Consider the following 15,893-nt stretch of genomic DNA (forward strand, 5'->3'; position numbering starts at 1 on the left):
GCTCCATTCAAGTGTATGGAGCAAGGCCACACCCAATGGATGGGCTCTGTCCTGGAGCATACGTACCTACCACTCCTTGCTCTGAAACTGGCAAATCCTCACAGTGCACAGTGCGTGTGCTGGGGGGATATATAAGCCTGCAGTCACGCAGAGTGATTGCAAACTTATCAATTTAGACTGGACAACCCCTTTAAGTTACGGATCAGATAAATAAAAATTCAAAATGACTGAAGCATGTGCAGTACTTACATGCTCTTTTCTGTTGAGCTTGTAAGCACTGTTTTGAATCTGGGCAGGATTACTTGAGAGCGCTGTTACCTCCCAATTCTGGGCCGCTTCAGTGCAGTGCTTACAAGCAAGACAACCGTGATAGTTGATCTAAAATCGCAAATTTTTGTAAACAGTAGCTTGAATAAATGCTTGTTTATACAAGCTCTATTCAACAATATCTATCTATTAATATCAATCTATAACTTTTTAAGTTTGATCATCATGTGTGATCCAGCCACTCGGACCCCACACATTCTGAAAAATATAAGGGCTGTGGAGCTTTGTGGTGTATTATGCCCACTTCACCACATTAGTTATCAAGCAAAAATATAACCATACTTAGATTCTTGTTCAAACCAGAGCAATATTACAATTCTGCATGTATTGTGACTAAATATAATAATTCTTTGTTCCTATTAGAAGAAAAGTGAACCTTATATCGATTTTCTTCCTATCCAGTATTTTACTTCACAGAAAAAGCTGCTAAAAAGTATTAGGCATATTTGTTTATTTGGTGTTAGAAATAGCTGAGTTTTACAGTTTGGCATTAATATGAATGGCAACAAATGGGTCTTCAGCTAAATTGCTGATTTTGAAATTTGCTTTGCCAGCGCTGCTCACTGTGATCTGCTTGCCAGTACATTGGGCAAATTTCTTCTCACCAGAGATTACATCGCAATAGGTGCCAGCAGGAAGTCCAGTTTTCAGGGTGACATCCATGTTCCTAAAATAATGTTTACTCCATTTATTATAATGTATGTGACATTTTAAACTGTTATTTTTTATCATATAGTAATGAGGCAGGACTAGTTCTGACAAAGAGTCTCTTCCCCTGGGCTAGTCCTGCCTCAGATCCTCTAATCACATTCCTCTGGTCAGGATTGACAGCCTACATAAAATTTCCATCACAGTTGGTCCTCAGTAGGACATTTACAAGATTTTCAGCAGTCCTATCAAGACGGGAATAAGAAGTGACCTCCTTGAGCATGACTATAAAAGGCAAAACAGGATTAGCTTGTGGAACAAACATCTTACTGGGGTAGTTCTGCCTCATTAGCATATGCAAAGGCAGCAGATTAAAAATACATTTTTAAAAGATAGACACATAGACAAGTCACAAAACAGACCTGATCAGAATACAGAAATCGGCATGCATACACTATAGTAGTGGTTGGGGACAGTCCGGGTGGGAGGGGAAAATGATATGTTCCCATTTAAGCCATTTTCCAGTGGAAGAGCATAGTGTGCAATAAATAGATCTAAATCTGCTTAACTAATTTCACTCACCAGTTATCATTGTTAAATACAATAAAACCAATGTTTCCACGCCCGAAAGCGACCTGATTTTCTCCATTGTCCCACCAATTGGTGAGAGCTTGACCATTAGCCACATTCCTGAAGATGACCATATTCCTACAAAATAATAAAGATGAATGTCAAATAATGTGAATATAAAATATTATTTTAGCTATTTGAAATCAACATAGAGATATACAGTAGATGTTTACATGCATATATTACAATCAATTAATTAAAAACAAAACAAAAGTGCAGCACGCAGCCAATTACCATGTAGCACAATGAATGTGTTTTGCCTCAATTTCAAGATGGGGTTACTGACCACAAAGTGAATAAAAAATAAAAATAATGACCCTGATTCATTAATTTCGCACATCTCAACAGTGGCGTGTGCCTCCGTGCATCTCGCCAGAAATGTTACTCCAGTCAAGCACTGAAGTAACAGTTCTGGCAGAAGAAACGCCGCTGCTATTGATGAATTTGATGGGAGGTTATAACAGCACCCTGTCCTGCCCCTGCTTCTCCCATGCTCTGTCCATTTTGGTGAAGCTGGCCAAAACTGGTGAGCAAAATGATGTGACTTTTCAAACTGTTTTACACCAACTATCATAAACACTTTGATGAATCGGGGCCTAAGCACTGCAAAACTAACAATCACAGTAAAATGCATGTGTAGAATTGTGTCGTTAATCACATGGCACACTTCCACTTTTGTTAACCCACCTAGGAGAGGTCATCAATATCAGATCAGTTGGGGTTCATCTCCAGGTACACATGCATATCAACTGTTGAAAGGGATGATAACATGGCTCCATACAGCACACCTGCTTTTAGTAGCAATATAGCAGATCAGTCCATTTCACTTGAATTAGACAAAAGCTGTAACATTAGGCAAAGCAGCAATTAAAGATGCTAAAAGTATAGATGAAGGTGCCAAGACATTTGCAAGAGTGTCATGGCTACTTGAAGAAGCTTATTACTGGGGGTGCCCGGAGACAATCCTCCACTAATCTAATATTGAACTAAAAACAAATGTTCAATCACACTGTCTGTGAATTGTAACTTACCTTATCTGTCTCCATCTGTGTTCACACACCCAGCCATTTCCACAAGTGGTATCTTCATTGATAGGGACAACCTTAATGGAGCCATTATTGTAGCTTGGAGGTCCAATCCAGTCATTGATATCCTGGAATCATAATATACATTATAGATCTTCGATGAACTCACTGCTGACTGCACTATTTTATATATTTTAATACGTCAGACTGCTTTTTTATTTTAATTTATTTTAAAGTACATTGCCGCCATTAATAAGTATACGTTTCTTGCTTTTGACATTGCTTCATCAATGTGGACAGCAATTGTCTGGCACAGTTATATGATGTAACATGGATCTAGATATTATGGTTAAAAAAAAGACGTATGTCCACCAAGCCCAAAGTTTTGGTGATAACTGGTTTTAAGAACTCACGTATGGACGCTAACTGACATTAGGAGTGGAAATGATGTGCATTATAAGATGTAAGAATATAAAATATTTGTGTTTTTTTACATTGGTAGCCTGGATGAACATAGCTTAGGTCTTGCAAAGAGCAATAAAGCATTCAGGGTCAGTATGCAGATTGTAGATTTACACCATGCTGTATGCACAGCAGAAATAGAAAGAAACATATAGTACAATATATTGTATAGAGGACATATAAACAAGTTAATCTAGATTAAATTTGCTATGGGCCACAGCCCAGAAATGTTGAGTCCAATTCTCATGTTAAGTATTTATAAGCCAAAATAAGGAGTGGGTGATAAATACAGAAGTGGTGCGAGTGTTTCTATTAGGCCACGGCCCCACTATCTGTATTTGGTCAGTATTTTTTCTCAGGAGTGGGAGCCAAAACCAGGAGTGGGTGATAAATGCAGAATTGGTGACTTGTTTCTATTATACCTTTTCCCTGGTTGTTCCTCTCCTGGTTTTGGATCCCACTCCTGAGAAAAAATACTGACCAAATACTGATCAAATACTGATAGTGGGGCCATGGCCTTATACTTTTCCTCTGAGTTCCCTGATTTTGGCTTACAAAAACTGATGTAAAATACTGACTAAATACTGAACGTGTGAACGTGTCCTAATAGTTACCAATACCCTCGTTATCAACCAATTCTGCTGCAAATCACAATCAATAGAATTATTCTTCTTCTTTTAAATTTTCATCTTACCTTCCCATTTACATAGTTCCTAGGCCAACTAAAACTCGACATGACACGGGTAAATCCATATGGATGTGCCAACATGAAGCCCACTGCCATTTTGTACAAACTGTAAAGATTAATAATGTTAAGGGTATTGAAAAAGACCTCTGTAAATCTTCTAAAATGTTCTGAAAGATATCCATCCTTACCGTGCATCAAAGAAGGTGAGAATAGAGTCTCCTCCAGCACCATGGCCTCTTTGGTTATCGTGATTGTCAACAAAAACTAAAGCCCTATCAGTTGGCATAAAAGCCCAGCCTTCTCCCCAATTTCTGAAAGATAATACCGTGGTAAGTGCAATCTTAAACTGTACATTGTGGCTATCTATTACAATCCTCTTTTAAACTTACTTGAGATATGCCATCTTTTCTCCTTCCCACTTACGAATGACTTTTCCAAGTTTGGCCCCATATTTAAATTCCGTTACTCGACCAATGCCAAGATACTCTTTGACCGAAGTTCCTTCTCCACCTAGATCAATCACCTAAAGGAAAACATGATATGAATCACATTCTCATTTACATCCCAGTCTCAATCTACAGTCATGGCCAAAAGTTTTGAGAATGACACCAAAATTATATTTTCACATGATCTGCTGGCCTCTGGTTTTTATTAGTGTTTGTCTGATGTTTATATCACATACAGAAAAATAATTGCAATCATATTATGAGTACCAATAGGTTATATTGACAGTTAGAATGAGTTAATGCAGCAAGTCAATATTTGCAGTGTTGCCCCTTCTTCTTCAAGACCTCTGTAATTCTCCCTGGCATGCTCTCAATTAACTTTTGGACCAAATCCTGACTGATAGCAGTCCATTCTTGCATAATCAATGCTTGCATTTTGCCAGAATTTGTTGGTTTTTGTTTGTCCACCCGTCTCTTGATGATTGACCACAAGTTCTCAATGGGATTAAGATTTGGGGAGTTTCCAGGCCATGGACCCAAAATCTCTATGTTTTGTTCCATGAGCCATTTAGTTATCACCTTTGCTTTATGGCAAGGTGCTCCATCATGCTGGAAAAGGCATTGTTGGGCGCCAAACTGCTCTTGGACGGTTGGGAGAAGTTGCTCTTGGAGGACATTCTGGTACCATTCTTTATTCATGGCTGTGCTTTTAGGCAAGACTGTGAGTGAGCCGATTCCCTTGGCTGAGAAGCAACCCCACACATGAATGGTTTCAGGATGCTTTACAGTTGGCATGAGACAAGACTGGTGGTAGCGCTCACCTCTTCTTCTCTGAATAAGCTGTTTTCCAGATGTCCCAAACAATCAAAAAGGGGATTCATCAGAGAAAATGACTTTGCCCCAGTCCTCAGCAGTCCACTCCCTGTACCTTTTGCAGAATATCAGTCGGTCCCTGATGTTTTTTCTGGAGAGAAGTGGCTTCTTTGCTGCCCTCCTTGAAACCAGCCCTTGCTCAAAGAGTCTCCGCCTCACAGTGCGTGCAGAAGCACTCACACCAGCCTGCTGCCATTCCTGAGCAAGCTCGGCACTGCTGGTAGTCCGATCCCGCAGCTGAAACAGTTTAAAGATACGGTCCTGGCGCTTGCTGGTCTTTCTTGAGCACCCTGGAGCCTTTTTGACAACAATGGAAGCTCTCTCCTTGAAGTTCTTGATGATGCGATAGATTGTTGACTGAGGTGCAATCTTTGTAGCTGCGATACTCTTCCCTGTTAGGCCATTTTTGTGCAATGCAATGATGGCTGCACGTGTTTCTTTAGAGATAACCATGGTTAACTGAAGAGAAACAATGATACCAAGAACCAGCCTCCTTTTAAAGTGTCCAGTGATGTCATTCTTACTTAATCATGACTGATTGATCGCCAGCCCTGTCCTCATCAACACCCACACCTGTGTTAATGGATCAATCACTAAAACGATGTTAGCTTCTCCTTTTAAGGCAGGACTGCAATGATGTTGAAATGTGTTTTGGGGGTTAAAGTTCATTTTCTGGGCAAATATTGACTTTGCAAGTACAGTAATTGCTGTTAAGCTGATCACTCTTTGACATTCAGGAGTATATGCAAATTGCCATTACAAAAAATGAAGCAGTAAACTTTGGAAAAATTACTATTTGTCTCATTCTCAATACTTTTGGCCATGACTGTACACATAAAATATACACTTTTTGAGCTTTTTTAATTACTTCAAATATAATCTTTAATGTGAATATTTATATAACTTTTTCTAGTATACTGAAATTTCAATTTTAAAATTGATACCTGCAAAACACAATATTAGAGTTAAAGAAAACCTATGAGTTTTGCCACTTTATTTTAACAAATGTCTTGGGAACATGATTTTGTGGCATTGACTAAATTATAAGTATTATAGCTTTACCCCCATAGCTCTCTCTGCACAGTTCTCTCATTCTTAAATGTTGGAGTATATGAACAGATCTGTCCATCAGCCACATCTACTTGAAAATCACTTCACGTGGGAAATCTGTTTATCAGTTGGAGAAGGCTGACGGACAGGTCTGGTCTCATGCTCCTCTACAAGAAGCCATTTTAGGAAGTGGAGAGCTTTGCAGTCTGCACGGAAGGCTGTACTATCAAGTGCAGGAGGAAAACCTGTAAAATGAGTATATTAGTTAGTGCCACAGAATCATGTACTCAACACATTTGTTAAAATAAAGATAACGTGGAGATGCGTAGAAGTAAATCATGGTAAACCATGGTATCATAGTCATGATTCTCTATATAAAAGGTAAGAGTAATGTAACATTATTAATAGAATATTTAATTAAAATAAGTTGTCCAGTGATCACTTATGAATCAGCGGGAACCATACCAATCGGCAGTATATTAAATTTATATCCTTGATACAAAATGGAGCAGCAGTTTGGATGCTCAGCCACAAGTCCAATCATTCGCTTTGGGATTTCCAGAAAAAACTGACTAAACAGTGTATTACCTCAACCTCAAGACTAAAATATCTATTGACCCAATGATTATTGCTCAGCTTAGAGTGTTCTGCTATGCATTTGCCACTACCTAATCCAAGGATCAGGCAAATCAACAAGGGACAAAAGAGAAACAAGTGTCTGTGGTTCCTACAAACAAGACACGGCACTTCAAGACCTTCCAGGTCTATAACTCAGTAGTGTCCCTGCGAATCCCTTATCACCAGAGTAGCATGGATCTCATAGGGCTTTTGTGGTTTGTAGGAACCACAGACACTATTCATTCCTGATAGGTTACATCCAAAGCAGAGTTAGGTCCAAATATCAAAGAAGGGATCAGAACCTGTTTTTCGCTCTAAAGGCAGGGACACACTGCCGTATTTCTCATGCGATCATTGCATCGCACTGAATGGACTGGCCAGCACCTCTCCTGACCTGAGCGTGACAGCGATGGATTTCTATGCAGCTGTCAAGCTCAGGTCAGGAGAGGTGCCGGCCAGTATGAGGTTTACCATGCGATCCTCGGACAAGAAATACGGCAGTGTGTCCCTGCCCTTAGGCTACGTTCCCACGATCAGGACCCACTGCGGCCCAGATGCTGCAGAACATCCGCACAACTTCCGCCCTCATTATGCAAATGAGCGGACTCACATTTTTTTTTTCACATGCAGATTTTCCTCATTGATGTTAGTCTATGGGGAAAATCCACATGCGGACCCACAGGTGCGGACCCACAGGTGCACAGAGACGCATAGTGGACATGAGATTTCTAGAAATCTCATCCACTATGCTGTAACATCTGGTCGCTGTGGTTTTGACGCTGCATAAATACACAGCATCAAAACCACAGCAAATCCTGAATATGGGAACGAACCCTCAAGGTGGCCATTTGTCTAAATGCTTAGCCTGCATTACACTCTATTTAAATATAATACATGAGGTTCTCTGTAATTTTTTTCTCCACACTGTAACTTTCACTCCAGTGAAGACCAAGCAAGCCTGGAACCAAGTGTGGGTAGATTCTATGAATACTACTATGGAATACAGCGCAACAGATTGGAAAAAAAGAGAGTCTATATTAGAGATCTGTAGCAGCAGCAGATGGCAGTGCCATCTAAAGGACATATTTACATTTTGCATGAATGTATAAAAGTGCATAAAGTGTTTTTAAAATCTTCATTTATATTATTGATACATTGTGATTATTAGTTACTGCACCAATCATGTAAGACTTTGCTAAAAATTTTGGTCACAAGAACATTTTTTACCTCCTGGAAAATAAATGGACGAGTCCCATTGGGGAACCACTCAGTGTTCAGGTTGCTTAGTCTGCTGATAATGGCTTGAATATCCCCCGGCCACATGTGTTTAGCAGCATCAAGTCTAAAGCCAGCCACACCGATATCAATGAGCATGTTCAAATAGTCTGTAATAGTAGTACGGACAGATTCCTTTTCTAATGCCAAATCCAGAAGGCTCACAAGACGACAATCTCTGACCTGTATTGAGAAAATTGTGGGTAAATGATTAAGATTCTTTCACACTTGTAATGTCCGGGTGCTGTCCGATTTTTTTATCAGACAGCACTCAGACTTGTAGTCTCACAGATCCTTTCACACATCCGTAATCGTAAAGGATCCAAGAATGAAATCTGTGAAACTCAAAGCTTGTCCTATCCTAAAATGACATTGAGGATATAAAATAAGGATGTATTGAGTCGGTCAGTTTGCTATCAAATATAAAATTAGGCAGCACACTGTCATTTGGATGTGTGAATGCACTCTGAGAAGTGTAGTCTTATCATAGCCATTACTATATGAAATGCTTTAGCTTAGTCTGGTTTAAAACGTTTACTTAACATTTTAATAGTTCCAGGTTATCAGTATTGTACCTGGTCTGCATCTCCATAGTTCTCAATGTTGCCACTTCCAGTTTTACACTTATTTTCATTAAAGTCATGACGCGAGTAAGGCACACCAGGGAAGCTTCTCTCATCTGCATTGTATGGACTTCCGCACGTGGAAAAATTCCCTCTTCCCACTCCTGCTCCACACATGTGGTTAATGATAGCATCTACATAAATATAAACCTATGATATATCAAGAAAAGATGTCATCTTACAGATTTAATGTAACATAACATTTAGAAAAGGCTCATGTTGTACTAGAAGAATGCAGGCTACCATAATTAGCTTTTTAGAATCACTCCCCTGGAAGAAGACTTTGGTACCGAAACGCGCGTTGGGGTTTCTGGTACCACACGCCAGCTCTGGTAATATTATTATTTATGCCATGTACTAATACATACCTTTGATTTATTATTTTTTATATCATGCCTTGACTGAGAGTTTATTGCTCTATAGGATACTGATTATATTGGTTACTAAATACTATTCAATTATATCACTCATTAACTATGTTCCTATAGACTGTATTATATGGTTACTCTGTTTGATTTTTTTAATCCACTTGTACCAAATATATTGTATAATATATTTATTGAGCCTTTGCTGGCATGTGGTGCCAATTTTTGGTTAACTTTCTATGTACTTATTTTAATAGTTTCAATAAAGTTTATTTTATCTCTATAAATATTTTTTCTTAAAAGTATGTGTTTTTTCTACACCGCTTTTTTTATATGATCTATGCTATTATGGGGTATAACCCCCTACTATGGTCCTTGATATTGAGTATTGTGAAATTATAGTGAAAGTTATACAATATATATACTTTCTGATACTCATACAAGTTGCTGATTTATGTTCTACCATTACTAGCAGCCCGTGTTTGGCGATGGCCACAGCTCATGATAAACACAAGCTGAACGAAATCACAAGAAATATAAAAGGTCCTAATGCGCAACCAACCTTAGGCTTCCAGTGCATTTACGATAAAATTCTGCAGCAAGTCTGCGTTAGCCTTTATTTAAAAAAATGTGATTTATGACCAGGTATATAGAGTAATACCTGGTTCCTTTCTTTTGTGTCCTTTCTGCCATTGATCCTCAGTTATCAGCTCCTGTTGGTCTTGTAATAAAATAGAGAGCTTCTCAGATGACTTTGTACCTTAGAAGTCTGAGACCTTCCCCCTGTTCTCTGATTGGCTAGTGCTGCTCATGTCAGCATCTGAAGCAATTGTAGGGGGGATTAGGAAAGAAACATTTGGAAAAAATTACCTACTAAGACTATGGCTGGGGACAGATGAGCATATGAAAAATAATCCGAGTTTCATAAAGAAAAGTCGCAAAGTTCAGCTGAGTGTCATCTCACTTTCATCTGATTTTCATTCAATCGTCATCTGTGTGCCATCCGTGTGTGCGTTTTTTGCGTCCATGTGAGATTCATGTGATGTCTGTGTGTGATCTATTTTCATACATTTATATTCAAAAATTACATGATCAAATGCAATTTCCTAGGTTAATATTGAAATGTATCCATAAAAGTAGATGCACACCGACATTTTTTTTTTAACTTGAATGGGTGAGTCTCATCCGAGAATCGGAAGCGAATAGTGCATGTTGCAATTTTTGTTACATGGACACTTGTTCCATTTGAATTTTTTTTTATATAAACAGCACTATTGAGTTAAATTGGTCACTGTGCTGTCCGATTTTTACTTAGCATACGTCTGTACTATATGTTCATCTGAACTAGCCATTAATCCTAGTGAGTCAGGAAGCGGTGACAGTGACTAAGAAAGGTGGAACCCTTGAGATTCGGGGTACCATGACATAGAGATTAATCCATTGTTCAATAAAAGCATTTAGCAAAAACTGGCTTTGTTGGCATAAAAACAGCTTTCATCTATTAGGACTCATTCAGTCATCCATTTTTCATGTACCGTACATGTTCTGTGAATAGAACATGTGCCCATTATAGCCTATGGAGTTGTTCACATGTACGTGTTTTTTCGCGGACTGTGTGACCTCAAAATGATCACAGTGACTTGTCCGTTTTTGATCCAGGTCACAGATCAAAATCACCCATAAGAGTTCATGGGTCCATGAAAATCATAGATTTTATATGAGTGCATTCTCTGTGTTGTCCATTTTTAATACTGTAACAGTAGGATAATCTGTTTAGAGGGTTTTTTTACATTTTTGGGGTTAGAGAGAAAATTACAGATGGTAAAACAGACACACTGATGAAAATCTGATCCAGCTCACTGATAAAAAATTCTTCCGTTTTTCTCACTTAAGAGGTAAAAAAGCAGATGTCTGGATCAACCCATAAACTGCAGTGTTGCACTGATATGTCCATGTGAATTGTCCTGATCGCTTTATCCGTCCATGTGTGCCGACCATGTACATTTGGAAGCTGTGTCAGCAACATGGACATATTGTCAGCAATGTGGTTTTACGCACTGAAAACAATCTAGCTAGTTTAGGGTGCGTATTTAGGGAATGTGCACATGTTAAGTATTTGGTGTAGAAATTTCTGCACTACTTCTGCATCTCTTGGCAGGAAAAATGCAGCAGCAAAAATATGCATTTTTTACTTTAGTTTTTGTTTCAGAATTTTTCCCCACTCAATATGGGTGAAATTTGCAGCAAAAACGCTGAAAGAATTGTCATGCTGCAGATTTAAATCTGCACCAAATCTGCAAGTAGCAAATAAGCAACGTGTGCACAGGACTTCAGGGTTCTTAATCACTTTGCTGGCATCAGAAAACCATGTAGGTTTTGTAACAAAACTGCACTGAAAAAACGCAGCAAAAAACAGCAAAAATGCAATGTGTGCACACAGGCTTACATGGATTTTGGTGTAGAAGACATATATTGTCCACTCCATAATACGTAAAAAAGTACCCTTATTAATTATTATTTATTATGCTTGTTTACGTAGCATCATCATATTCCGCAGCACTTTACAGACATCATCATCACTGTCCTCAATGGGGCTCACAAATTAAATACCCTTATGGCTTGATTCACTATTGCATTTGCACCTTTTTTATGTTGTGCTTTTGGCATTTTGTGTTATTTTTCTTTAATCCATAAACATTTTTCCATTTTTTAAAATTCTAAATTTTTTTACCATGTTTGTTCTATTTATTTATTTTTTTGCTTGTCACTGTGGGCAAAATTTTGGATTTCCAGATGTTTTGTCTTGAATCATCGTTTACAAATGTTTGAAGAGTCGCAATTTTTTATGCAAATCTATTACAATCTCCCCTGGAATGTTTTTAGCTATTTAAGCTTTGGCGCAAATGTTGAGACATTTTAGAGGAATGTGTAACTTTTTGCCCTAAAACAGATTAAAGACTAAAAAAGACCAATTTTTACTTTGCACAAAATCCATGAATCATGCACAGCATTTTGGTGAATTTTGCTCAAAAAACATCAGCAAATATCACAATACAAAAAAAAATTCTATATAATAAATTTGGCCCATAGTGTCCGTTGTAGAAGTGTGCAGCACTAGTGTTGAGTTGCTCAGAAAGGAGGAGCATTCTGCTAAAATAGCAAAGTTAAAGGGGTTTTTCACTTTCTGGAAACCTCTCTCCAACAAATTGGATTGCACTCGAAACTAATGTTATTCTATGGGACCATGCACATTTTTTTCTCGGACATGATTTGCGTCTGATATTCTGATCGCCATGCAAGTCAATAAGTCCGTGGAAAAAATTGGACCGCACTGGGATGACATTTGAGTGCAGTCTAATTTTCATGGATTGACAGAATGGAGAAGATGGATAAATGTGTTTTTTCATCTTCTCCTCATCTTATAAAATTGGATCACACTATGATCAAAAACTCTGATCAGAGTGTGAGTAGCATAATCAGCCTGATTTTCTCTAATGAGAAAATGTACGGGCTTGTGACCCTAACCTCCAAGGAGGATCTATCACCAAAACATGCCCATTTCACTTAAAAAATTCCATATAAGGCAAGTGGCAACTGTATTATACAGTCAGCACCTGACTCTTATAGCAACAGCGCTTAAGTGGTCATTTCAAAGATGGGTTTCCATTGCAGCCGGGGGCCTTTTTATGACTATGCCACAACCATCTTTGTACTCAGACTGGGCTTCATGGGATATTGTTATTCCGACTACAATATATGTTGTAATACTGTAATATTGCAGATTTAAGTACAAATGAGCAAATAGTCGTAGCTGAAAACTCCCAAAGGGAACCAAAAAATAGAGTAAAAATAGACAAAGATGTTTTAAAATATTAAAAAAATAAAAAATATAACATTTTAAATCACCCCCTTTCACAATTCAAAAATAAAGAAGAAGCATTTTTTCTGTATCATCGTGTCCGATCTACGAAAATATAAATGAATCATAAAGCAAACTCAGAAATAAAAAAGAACAATATAATTGAAACACATGATTTGCCTTTTTTCGGTCACTGCGCCTCCTTCCAGAAATGCAAGAAAAAGTGATCTTCTGAATTTCTTTTACCAATAAAATATAATAAAAATGTAAAAGTTTGGTATCACCGAAAGCCAATGTATCAATAAAGCTAATGTAAATATTGCATCATGACTTATTAGTTATAACTGGTGGCACTTTAAGAAATCTGTTCATGCACAAAAGCAATGAATGTATAAAAAAACAAAGCCGAAAATCTTATTCTACAAGAGATACTTTTGCTCAATCTACAAACACAGGCCATCTGCCAATTAATTAATCTCTACTACACATTGTAAGAAACTTGGAGTCTTTTAAATTCTAATCCATGGCTATCTAGCTTGACTGACGGCTCCTTTGCCTGAAGTCACAAAGCATAGAGGCTGTGAATCAAGCAGGAGGAGGCAGCACTGGGGGAGGGATAGAGCTGGAGTGACAGAGGCTTCAGATCTACCATAGCAATTTGCATATCAATTGAAAAAATGATTTCTCAGTAATATAGGATCATGTAAAGGTTTTGTTAAACTTCTCCTTGAAATATCTACAAGCACATAAAAATAAACTGTGGTGCGAATTCCTATTGTCAGATTCCCTTTAACAATTATACACTTATACACTGGAAATGAGAAGGCTATATACCCCAACATTGTTACATCTGGTCACCATGTCCCTAAATTGCTCTTCATCACCAGATCGGGTGCAGATCTTATAGCTGATTGGCTGGTACCTTTCCCACCATGGTCTGTAGGGGTTTGTGACGATCAAATTCTCATTTGGAGGTGAAATCTGCAGAAGAAAGAGGTTACAGGTGAACAATTTTAGAACATATATTTCAACTGACAAGCACTCCATAAGAAGTGTCCACAATAATTGCAAATCAAAGAAAACTGCCTAAACATGAATGTTAAGAAACTTCTTATACATATTGAATCTTCAAATGTTATCAAGAGATCGCTAAAAGACAAATTAGAAATGCACTATAGTTAAAAGAATAATTGTAACCTAATGTCACATTAAAAATTACATATGTTAATAAATAAATCGGTCATACTTGATGAAGTTGGACTAATAAAATGTTCACTTCAATACCAGTTGGGAAAAAATGTAATAAGGATTGTGTAGCCATTCTGGCAGGGAACTTCAAAGTAAGTGTGGCGCCCCTGAGGGTTCAGTCGCCACAGAGGTACTACATCTAGCGGTGCCTCACTCTCAGGTAATGAAAGGGTACTGCCCGGGACCCCAACACCTGCATTCAACACTACACTACTCCAGGCTGGCTGGAAGGGCAAGATGCGCTGTGTTCTGCTGAGCCCTGTCCCTGGCTGGAGTGGGGGGGACCAGAGTGAGGGGGAAGCAGTAGTGGGTGTGGGTGGAGGACGTAGAACAGGGGAGCACGTGAAGAATAGATATATATAGGAAGCCATCTTAGAGAGGGGAGAGGAGGTGCAGTTGATCAGCAAGTAGAGAGGAGAGGCGCAGAGTCTCTTCAGGAGCTCTGCTCCGTTGTGGGCCTAGTGAGAGAGGAACAGTAGGGGAGCAGAGGAGAAAGGCTCTATTGGCTGAAGGGATCCCAGGGGGTACGGAGAGTGCAGGATGGCACCCGTACGCCCGAATCTGTCCAGAGTCAGAGGGATCAGGCCGTGACGAAGGGAACCGGTCCCTGGACTAGTCGTGTTACTTCAAGTCTCGACCAGAAAACCGGAGGCTTCTGACCTTTATGGTGCAGTCACCACACTCGCATCCGAGTGGCCACGAAAGGTAGCCATTTAGGACCAAGGAACTCTAGGTTGCCCTGAAGGTTCCAAGGACACCATCTTGGGACTTAGTTGCGAGGCACAGGGCAGGAGGGAGAAGACCCAGAGCGGGAAGTCGGCTGAGGAAAAGAACATAACGAAAGGGGGTCCCGCCAAGTACCCTTGAATGGCCTGGGGGACTGCTGAACCCCTGCCTGGCAAAAGCAGTGCGACGCAGGAGGCTGACACCTGGACAGTTTACCCGAGGAACCTAAAAAGAACTGTGAGTAAACTCGGATGACTGCACCCCACTGTCTCTGTCAGTTATTTCCATCACGCTACCGTGCCTGCACTACAATGCCCAGCATTCCCATCTATCAACTCTGCCCCGGGGGCCCGCTCCACCTGTGGGGAGCAGAAACATCCCAGCTGTCATCCCATCACCCCCGGAGGTCTGCAGCAGCGCTGGTAACTATTACCAGAAACCACAGGTGGCGTCACGAGACAGACTGTTAACAAAAACACTAAAACCCCTTTTAAAGAGTGACCCAGAGGACGGGCCCGGGAGCCGACTGCCGTGACATCCCACAGAAGGTAAAGTTTCTGTTTCTATATAGAGCTTAGAAGGATTCAGCTAATCCATTTTTAATCATGTGATGTCATAGACCTAATGGAAAACAGAAGTGCTGTATAATATGATGATTGCAATATATTGAGGATAAAAATTTTGATGGCAGTGCGTCTTTAATTAGTGATGCATTGTTTACAATATTCCTGAATTATTTGCCAAAAGTACACAGTCCACTGTGTAATTGTTTCAAAACTTATGCAATACTTCATAATGTAGAAATAATAATAAAAAATTAGATAAGTCTGCACATGCAAACAAATTGCATCATAGTATTGATTTGATGGCCAAAAATGGTGACAAGACTGTGAGTAGGTGCTGTGCAGCACAGGAACTATACCCTTTTGAGGAGGTGCTGCTGAAGATATTGCCAGAAAACTGGTATAGGAGTCATCCCACTGCTTTTTCTAGAAATTGTCTACGTTTGTTCAAGTAAATGGTTTCCTCT

At 39.2% G+C, this 15,893-nt stretch overlaps 1 protein-coding gene across 1 annotated transcript in view; it reads right to left on the bottom strand.

Annotated features, from left to right (window-relative positions):
• Positions 1–761: 761 nt before the first annotated feature.
• Positions 762–15,893, bottom strand: part of LOC141156647 (pancreatic alpha-amylase-like) — a 29,897-nt gene continuing 14,765 nt past the window's right edge. Inside the window, exons 2-10 of the mRNA XM_073642849.1 lie at positions 13,724–13,870; positions 8,618–8,815; positions 7,995–8,225; positions 4,170–4,303; positions 3,969–4,091; positions 3,787–3,886; positions 2,637–2,758; positions 1,558–1,683; positions 762–994 (exon numbers count right to left, since the gene is read on the bottom strand). Coding sequence (XP_073498950.1) covers positions 805–994; positions 1,558–1,683; positions 2,637–2,758; positions 3,787–3,886; positions 3,969–4,091; positions 4,170–4,303; positions 7,995–8,225; positions 8,618–8,815; positions 13,724–13,870 — 1,371 coding nt within the window. The 3' untranslated portion in view covers positions 762–804. The remainder of the gene's footprint in view (positions 995–1,557; positions 1,684–2,636; positions 2,759–3,786; positions 3,887–3,968; positions 4,092–4,169; positions 4,304–7,994; positions 8,226–8,617; positions 8,816–13,723; positions 13,871–15,893) is intronic.

Source organism: Phyllobates terribilis, unplaced genomic scaffold (genome assembly GCF_046119375.1).
Source record: "Phyllobates terribilis strain yellow unplaced genomic scaffold, ASM4611937v1 Scaffold_8__6_contigs__length_399053987, whole genome shotgun sequence".
Classification (NCBI taxonomy): domain Eukaryota; kingdom Metazoa; phylum Chordata; class Amphibia; order Anura; family Dendrobatidae; genus Phyllobates; species Phyllobates terribilis.